General features: G+C 37.6%; 1 protein-coding gene across 1 annotated transcript; it reads right to left on the bottom strand.

The window, feature by feature from the left end:
• Positions 1–3,967: 3,967 nt before the first annotated feature.
• LOC145767650 (uncharacterized) lies at positions 3,968–9,553 on the bottom strand. The gene is made up of 4 exons (XM_082579519.1): positions 9,424–9,553; positions 7,441–7,540; positions 6,880–7,032; positions 3,968–4,836 (listed from the first exon to the last, which is right to left on the bottom strand). Exons 1-4 carry the CDS (start codon positions 9,530–9,532, stop codon positions 4,752–4,754), a joined length of 447 nt encoding a protein of 148 aa, XP_082435645.1. The 5' UTR covers positions 9,533–9,553; the 3' UTR covers positions 3,968–4,751.

Consider the following 9,553-nt stretch of genomic DNA (forward strand, 5'->3'; position numbering starts at 1 on the left):
TCAGGTGTACGTCGGAAGGCGTACACCGATGCATAGCGCTCAAGTCCGCTTTCTCGCAATGCAGGATAAAAATATGAAAACCAAATAAACAAACAAACAGCTGATAGAAAATCCAGCACTTGATTTGCTTTGTATCATCTTCTTTTCGCCATTTTTCACGTCACGAAAAACGTAGTTTACGATTGGTTCGAGTTTTCATTTGCAGTGCCAGAATTATTCTGTTAAGTGACTACCAGTTTGCTTACCCAAAAATTCCTTTTTCGAAACATACTTTGTGAACGACTTGGAAACCCTATGCTACCATCAGAAAGAAGCTGATGCTTCAATGGGGGGTCTGGGGGGCGCAGCCGCCCGAAGTTGAAATGACTATGACGATTTTAGCCCACTGTCCAAAAATCACCCCCCCGAATTCTAAAAGTGGATAGAGCCCTTGGTTTCACCTGTTTATGCTGGGTTGGCCTGTTTGCAGTGTAACGATGCGAAGCGTGATCGCACAAGAGAAGTGTATTTTTATTTTGAGAGTTTTAAAGTAACCAAATAGGCTACAAATCATGTGGATCACTCATCTTCAATTAACTACGTTGGTCAACAAAAGAAAAATCAACACAGTGTTTAACATGCATGAAATACTGTAGTAGCAGCTATAAGTGAGGTATTGATTTTTCAGACCCCTGCAAGTAACATTTTCAGTTTCTCGTAACACTAAAATTGACATTTAATCGTTTATTGCCACGTCGTGACGATAAGACAGCAGTTTTTCCTTTTAATAAGGTGCATGGCACGTCAAGACTCAAGGTAGGCTAATCCTTTTGCTGTTAAAAATGATTTTTGAAAAGTTAAATTGTGAGTTTTTAAATTAGCGGGACAACTCTAAGATTTCACTTCGTTTCTTCGTATTTCTTCAGTTTGAAGGATTTCGAAGAGACTGTGAATGCATCACTTTTATGAACAAGCTCTCTTAAAATATTTAAAAATAATTTTGCAAAACCGTCACGCAGTGTAATTTTGAGTGCAAAGGTGCCAAGGTTTGATAACTGTTTGAAAGAGGTCCGTGTCTAAAAAAGGTTGGAAACTACTGACATATCAGATGTCATCTCAAACATGGAAATAATAACTGTGCATGTCCATGTAAACCACCCTCCGTACCCTCTGGCTGGGGAGAGGGCCCACGGATGATTAGGGTCCCACTCATTTTAGTCACTTTAATGCTTTTTGAATGTTTAAAAAATAGAAAAGCTGATACAGAAGCTAGATATGCAGTAGCTTAAATCAATCAAAGCCAAAACAATCAAAGCCAAAACAATCAAAGCCGTATTTACTGCTTTCCAAACCCCCGACTGGGGGCCCACGTCTGCCTAGTGGTCCACTCATCTTTAGTTTGTGCAGCGTTTTTCGGGTTGTAATTTTACATGTACCGGGAATAGTTAATACATAATTTTTTTATTCCTTTTTTTAAAATTTTCTTGCTCGCTTTGCTCGCTCAACCATATTTTATTCATCTAGCCGGCAAATTAAGCATGCATAGTTTCAACAGTAGATTAAGGGAGTAAAAAGTTTTGTGTCCCTCAAAAACTATTAAAATGATGTAATATTCCGAAGTAAACACTACGTACTCGAATAACTTAGTGAATTAACAGTCAAATTGACATATTTCATTGTTAATCGAGATAGGTTGTGAAGTTAAATCTGCCGTGAAAATGCTATGGGTGAAACGAAACTCAGGACACCTCAGATAGACTGTCAAAGTTCTAGATTTCTAAAACGCTTCACCACACTGGGCTATAGCTTATAAACTTTCCAGAAATAAATTATTAAAATCTTTTTGTGATCGTGAATAATTTTAATTTGAAATGGCAAGCTAACTCAAATTTTAAACCAAACCTTCTACCTAAATCCAATTTATATAAGTTTGGTTACATAAGGGTGCGTGCTAAAAAAACATTATTGTTCCTAAACATTCTTAAAAAGTGACCAAAACAAGATTATGTTCGTCAAAATTGTCTGGAAGGCGTGTCCTCCACACCTTTAATTTTTATCAACTTTTCTAACTGTTTTCTACATCGGCTACTACATTGTCGTCATAGCCTATTAGGTCTAACTATTTTTCTTTTCTAGAAAATCTTAAGAGTTGTTTAGCCTACTCTTTTTGCTAAAATGATAAATGTAAATTTTTCTCTATACTAAAAGAGCTTATGATCCTAAAAGCTTTCTTGTCGTATTTTTAAGCGCCATCACTAAACACAGGAGCTCGCTGGCAGATTTTGGGGGAGGGCCAAACGGTGCTCACACGGCCCTGTAACTGCGACATGATTATGATTTGGTAACATCAGGTTCATAAGGTCTCAGGTTTAGCCCAGACAGCAAATCAATGTCTGAAGACGTTGAACCAATGTAAAAAAGTTGATTTGCTGTGCAGGAGGCTGCTTACGTTATTTGTTTTTGCGTTAGTCGAGCTCCGACGTGACAACGAAATGATTTTGCCACGTAAATATCAAGTCCAAAATCATCGTAGCAGAATAATGTAAATATCACGCTCTTTAGCTTGACGCATGCAGGAAAACACACATTGCATTCACATGATTCCAATAGATTTTTATTTTAACAAAGTTTTATTCTAAAACGATGTTCAAGTTGTAAAAGGCAGTGTTTTTTTCTTTGTAATTGCTTTAACTTTTTCTACACTAATGTTTATTATTTAACTGTTATGATTCTCATTTTTTTATGTACCTATAAATAAAGTAAAGTGACGAGGATAAGGTTTGGGCGTTGATTCAGTTCTGCAATCTGTAAACCCGTAGGATCACCATATTTAAAAATAGCCTTCACTATATTTTCATAGTGGATTAGTAGAACGTACTATTGTGGATTTGGATGGATGTAATTGTGGATTTGAACGGACATAGTGCTGAGGTTACATGCTACGTAATACAACTCTGCCACCGAAAGGAAGTAAAAGCGCATCGTCTCTTCTCAAAACCATTTTTACTGGCTCTAACTGCTCCATCAAGTGGAAGTGAAGTCGGATGCTGTGTCAGAGAAATCTTAATCAACGATAACTAGTGTAACTCTTTTTGTAGTACCTTAGGCATACGAAGCCGAGTAACGTGATCAAGTTCAACAAGACAAACTCTCTACCGAAGAAAATGAAGGGGTGTACCAGCAAACATCTATAGGATTGGCCCATGATACAAGAGAAGGATCCCCAGAGGATACACACTGATATAAATGAATCAACAAGTGAATAAAAAAATAACAGTTAACCTCTCAAGTACATGTAGCTCCACACAGAGTGAAATTTACATGCCTTTTGACTCTTTTTTATTTCTTTAAAAGTATTATTGACCCAAAAAGAATGTCTAAAAAGACATTACGAAAAGTAACTACGGACAAAGGCCAGTGTTTCGATCTTCCGATCTCTTCAGCGTAGTAAAGTAAAAGTAGAAAGTTGTCTTGAAGGGTTGGTCGAGATGATGATTTGAAACTTGTGTGATTGTTGTGCGACAATGAGACTGGATTTAAGTTTTAAATTTGGACCTCAGCGAAACGTAGTTTTATAGCCTACTAGAAGGTGTGATTTTTTTGAGAGAATTTGTGCTAAGGAATGGCAGGAATTTGTTAAAAATAAAAACTAGAAAAGAAGACAAGAATTTGCAACTGAGCTAGGACAAAACAATCATCTGAGATGGATCTAAAATACAAGAAATTAGATTCTAGCGGCACATATAAGTATTAAAATTCAAAGAAAATGAAGGGGTGTACCAGCAAACATCTATAGGATTGGCCCATGATACAATCTTGGCCCATGATACGTGTAAAAATTAAATAACAAAAAGTGTTTCACAGGTCCCACACTTTTTCTAGCTTGAAATTTGACTAAGATTAATAACACAATTTTCCTACCAAAGTTCTCTAAAAGGATCACTGAAATTATATCAACAGTCTGTGTTGAAGAAAAATGAATCCTTGCACAAGAATGACAAAGTATAAAATAAATTAGTAAGCTATAAGAATTGTAATTTAAGAAAAAAATCTCTACTAGTTAACCGCAAAAACAACTATTCTTCACATTACCTCATCTAACAAGACCAATAAACACACAAAATTAATAGCAATATACACAATATTAAAAAAATCTACCTCAATCTTAAATCATTACATTCATTACTGGGTGACTTTTGCTGCAAAGTTTCTATTTTTTAATTGGTTCGTTTTGTTGCAAACTAAAATGTTCGGCAAAAAAAATGTCATGACATCAACCAATGTGACTTCAATCTTGGATCAGATTGCGAACTGGCTAATCCCATGCGTCATCGAAAGGATGCTTTGGCTTTAAACTTGAACTTTAAGTTTTCAGTCTTACATCCGTGCTTTAATATCCACGCGGTAAGATCCGAACTCTGAAACAACTTACGGACTGTGCGCTTCAGCAAAAACATTTCCATTTAGCGCTAGCTAGTGGAGGAAATAATTTTATCGAGAAGGACACCAAGCATCAATTTCACTTTGTTTACGATGACCGAGTCTTCTTCGGTAGTTTAAAGCCTCTTGAAGCATGCGAAACTGCCAGGCCTTAGCTTCCAAGGTAAAGTTTTAAGTCCATAGAAACATATTAAATCGAACGAATCTTTGGAATGCTTGTGGAAAACTGATCTTTCTGTCTTGTTCTCGATTTTGTCTGGCACTTTTGTCTTCGTGCCAGCATCAACGTGTCAGTATCAACGTGCCAGCATCACCGTGTCAGTATCAGCCCATTATTTTTCAAAACATGCACATTGATACACGTGACTTTTCCTTCCATACGTTCCACGTCTGTAAAACACTCTTGGTGGCTTTCGTCTATAACAAAAAAGAATGCAAAGATTAAAATTCATAAAAACATGGATGTGCAAGTGCAACCATGGAACAGCAGAAGCCTCCATTTCTAACAAACTTATTTATCAACAGTAATGGCAGTTTTTTTTTTCGGAATTGTTAGTCCCGCATTGCAGTAAAAAGAAAATATTTGAGGGCAAACATTTTTTGATATGATGGTCAGAAATAAAAACAACTGAACTGAACCCGCACTGACCAGCTGGTTGCAAATAACAAGCCTGGGTTAATGTGGCGGGTTGGCCACGGGAAGGACGTTCGTACCCAAAACCTACACAATACCAGGACCCGGATGGAGATGCGGATTCAATCATTCACAACTAGAACTGGTGCATACTCCGAAAGCGAAGCACAGTAACATCGCCACACAACTGCGAAAAGTGTGCTATATACAGTTAGATGTAGAATATGGGTAGACAGAGCTACAGAAGCTATAGCTCAAAGAGAAGTCAGGAGAAAGATTGATGTCGACTACCGAATGAAGTATAAAACTTTGAGAATCTCAACGCTTGGTTCATACAAGCAAAATTTTACACCGCTTACCAATCTTCAATTATCCAGAATCATAAAAGTTATTTTGACGTAATGCAATGTCAGCCTGATTATGAATGATCGCATTATTGCTACATTGTTTTGGACCCGGGTAGGCTGAACTCTCGTGGCTGAGTATTCAAAATATGTTTAGTTCCGGTAGCCTACTCTGTTGACTGGAAGTGACGTAGCCTACAGAAAGGATGTTTCCTCTTGTGATGATCGCGTATCGAAGTGGAAAATGCCACCGTCAGCAGAGTTGATTGTATTTTCTGTAGCTTCATGGAATCAATGAGCGTTGTCAAACCACGACTTGTATCGATTGATTCATTAGTTATTTGTTACTTTTTGGCTAACACGCAAGACATTTTGAAATACGATATCTTGCATGGCCTGCGCCAACTATCGTAGTTCGGGTATAGTCAGGGCCGTTTAAACCGCCACCGCGCCCTCCAGGCGGGAAAGGGGGGCACGGCTGTTAAGGGCCCCATCAATTTTAGTCTCCTTAACGTTTTTTTAATGTTTTAAAAAAGAAAAAAAATTACTACACAAGCTTGATAACCAATAGCTTAAATCATGCAAAGCCGTATATACTGCTTCCCAAACCCCGGCTATTGGCTCACTACTGTCTGGTCAGGGGCCCACGTATTTATTTAGTTCTTGCAGCGTTTTTCCTCTGGTAATTTATATGTAACACTTATTATATGTTTTTTTTCCATTTTTGCAAACTTTTCCAGCTCGCTTTGCTCGCTCCACCACATGTTATTTACCTGATCAACGACACTGAGCATACATAGGCCTACTTTTAGAAGTAAATTAAGGGAATAAAAAGTTTTTTTTTGTGTTTCACAAAAAACTAACAAAGTAATGAAATATTCCAAAATAAATCTGCTGACTCGAATGGCCTAGTTGATTAACAATTAAATTGATAACTTTTAGTATTAATGGAGATAGGTTCATAACCGCTGAATAAAGACCTGTCCATAAAATGCATTGCTCAAGCGCACACCCCGAGAGTCGAACCACTGCTTAAGACTGAATGCAGTTTTTATTTTATATTTCTTTCATACAGTATTAAAGACTTTGCAAAACATGTGATGTTGCCTGTAACAATTTTTGAAAAAAAAATGTTATTAGGCCTACTATCGTAAGTTTAATTATACAAAAACAAAAAAAATCATTTGTTGTCTTGATTTTGGGGTCTTGAGACCAGGTGACCTACTTGGACGTGTTACTTTGTGCTGCTATAATTGCTATAGCCTACATTGCAAGGATAGCCTACAGAATCTTGGACAAGTAGAACAAACTACCGGCTACACAAGAAAAAAAAAAACACTTGATGAGCCTTTACAATATTATATTGGTACCTTCTTGTAGCTTACATTGCAAACTACGTGTTATGCTGCAATGTTCTATAAATGCACGGTACGGTAACCTAAGCAATTGTAAATAGCAAGCTGTAGTAAACGCTTACGGTACCTCTTATCTCTCATCGTTTCTGCAGTTAAGTTGTCATCTTGTATTAGAGTTAATGGCAAGACAATAGGTTTTTCAAAATTGTAGTTTGTGTGTTCGTAGTTATCAAATACATTGACTGTATACACAGTTGGCTTCGGTAGACTGGAAACCTTCCTGCAGGAAACAGTGTTAAAACAAATTATAAAAAATTACTGAGCAACAGGTTATTATCTAAGTTAGGCTGTACGGTAGCCTACATACAATACAAATAGGCTAGTATGAAGGAAATTGATTTAGCATAAGGTGTGTAAAATCACTCAGCTTTGTTTTCGCCATATTCTTGAGGCCTACCCTTCGTAACTTATTAGTTTCAATTTGTTTTATATCTGATAAAAAAAAATAAGGTAACAGAAATTGTACATAAGCCGCAGGATATTGAAAGAAGACATGCATTCTTTGCACATTTTAAAATATTTATAAATTTTGAGTACCGTAGCTTTACGGACCCCTTAAAATCATCCTAGTTCCTAAAGTTCCCCCCTTTCAAACTCTACTGATGATGCCAACTGGAAGTCTACATACTTGCTTTTTTTCTTTTTCATAACCAAAATGATCATCAAACATATCAATAGTATTCCAGCGCCAACACTGATCGGTATCACCCATATGTATCTTGTAAATTCTGCAATGAAACTAATTTCTGTAACTAAAATCAAATTTGCAAAAATAAATCTATTAGAACAAGGGTCCCTAACCACCGGGTGGCTACCCAGTACCGGGTCGCAAAAAGGTTACTACCGGGTCACGAGAATGCACGTTCAAAATGGCCGTCAAGAGTGCGAGTTGTTTGAAAGTAAGCTATATCCTTGATTACGACAGAAGCAACTTATTGCAGCCATGCACTAAATACGTAGGCTACAAATAAACATTACATAAGGAAAGTGGGGTAATATGGGCCAGTGGGTAATATGGTCTACCCTTGTTTGCCTTATTTGAAAAGAGCTTGGGGTCACGGTTCCTGAACAACTTGAAAGAAAACTTGACAACAAATTAATAAAGAAACGCAAAGTTTGACGGAAATTTTGTTTGCGTGAATGCAGCAGCGTGGTGATTGGGTTTTCGGTCTTGGTCTTCTAGCTATCCTTCGCATATGCAATGCAGGAATCACAAAATTTGCAGATGGAAGATAGAAGAAATTTTGGAAATAAAATAGAAGATTTGTATGGAATGGAAATAGGATGGAAGAAAATTTCAAGATAGAAGATGAAAAAACATCTGCTGTTCCATACCATCCCATTCCCTGGAAATAGGATTAAATTGGAAGCTACTTATAGCCTAATCGTTAAGATGCTAAAAACGGACTTAACTAAAAAGTTGTTCCTTTCCTTGCAAAGCAGTAGGCCCACAATATTTTACAATGAACAAGGCAATGAACGTTCAACAACACTTTCATAAGGTGCGCAAATTTCTTGTAGAATCTATGAATCGTCATGTTACATCGGTACAGAAAATGTTTGGAAAACAAATAATCTGCAAGCCGTCGCCGAAAAGTCGTCAAACAATAAAATACTGTTGAAAATATAAGCAAGAAAGTTTTAAAATGCCAAAAAGGGACATTTGAATATTTTTTACTGTTTTCCGAGGACAATGTATTTTTCTTGGAAAAAGAGGACAAATCCTCTAAAAAAAGGACACATGGTAGCCCTAAGCTTAGATATCAAACTTTGTTTTTTTTTCCATCGCCGGTCTGCGAGGCTATTTTCATTTTAAAATTGGTCTGCGAGAGAAAAAAGGTTGGGGACCGCTGTATTAGAAGAAAGCAAAGTGGCAACTGGAATAGCACATAGCCTAAGGGCTAGATGTCTGTGGATCCGATATCGGATGGGCAGGTCTGTGCGATATTCTATCACGTAGCATAGGTTACAAATAGACCTACGCTATAAGCAATCGATATAGGCTACTGTTGGCCTACTTTGTAAAAATGCCACTCATCATCATTTTTTTAAACCTTTTTTTAATTACCAATCAACACCATCTCAGTTAGGCCATAGCCCTAAGAAGGGCTGTAGAGGTATTTCGCTCTAGAGCAGCTTGCTGCTCATAATCATGAGAGAAATCAACAGCTATAGTTGAAGGAGCGCTACTCCGCAATCGACGGCATGCCTTTAAGTGTCTTCCCAAAGACACAGCCACATGCTCTTGAGAGGTGTCGAACCGGCGCCCTTTCGAACCATGGCTCTCACCACTCGGTTATGCAGCCGGGCTACGGAGCCAATCAACTTGGGTGTGTTGAAGCTGTCAGAATAGGGCCGTCGTCAAACCGAAATGCTAGGAGGCTACCGTAGCCTATCATTTTACCGAAAGCAAGAAAAATAGCCTAATAAATTATAGCCTACCCATAGCCTACTAGACCTGCTTTGCTAATATATATATTTTTTAATACAGTAGGCTACCATTGACATGATCTCTACGTTGGTAAAGGGTAAAAATGTAAAATAGGCTTTGGTCCTGGCTGATTCGGCCTGCGGTCCTAGTAACTCAAAGTAACACATAACACAGGCCTACCTGTCATCGGAGAAGGGGATGTGAATTTATCAGCATGTAAGCTGATGGAAAGTGGTGTCGTTTCATTGATTCCATTTCCGCTTGAAGCAATGAAGTTTGAAAATGACATCTGTCACAAATCACATGATAG

The sequence above is a fragment of the Aplidium turbinatum genome, chromosome 3, assembly GCF_918807975.1.
Source record: "Aplidium turbinatum chromosome 3, kaAplTurb1.1, whole genome shotgun sequence".
NCBI classification, from domain to species: Eukaryota; Metazoa; Chordata; class Ascidiacea; order Aplousobranchia; family Polyclinidae; genus Aplidium; species Aplidium turbinatum.

Excerpts from the sequence above, each read along its gene's own strand:
- LOC145767650 (XM_082579519.1), bottom strand. The coding sequence starts at position 9,532 with ATGTCATTTTCAAACTTCATTGCTTCAAGCGGAAATGGAATCAATGAA. Across the intron at positions 7,541-9,423 it reads ATCCCCTTCTCCGATGACAG|AATTTACAAGATACATATGG; the intron begins GTAGGCCTGTGT and ends GTTTCATTGCAG. Across the intron at positions 7,033-7,440 it reads ATGAAAAAGAAAAAAAGCAA|GAAGGTTTCCAGTCTACCGA; the intron begins GTATGTAGACTT and ends TGTTTCCTGCAG.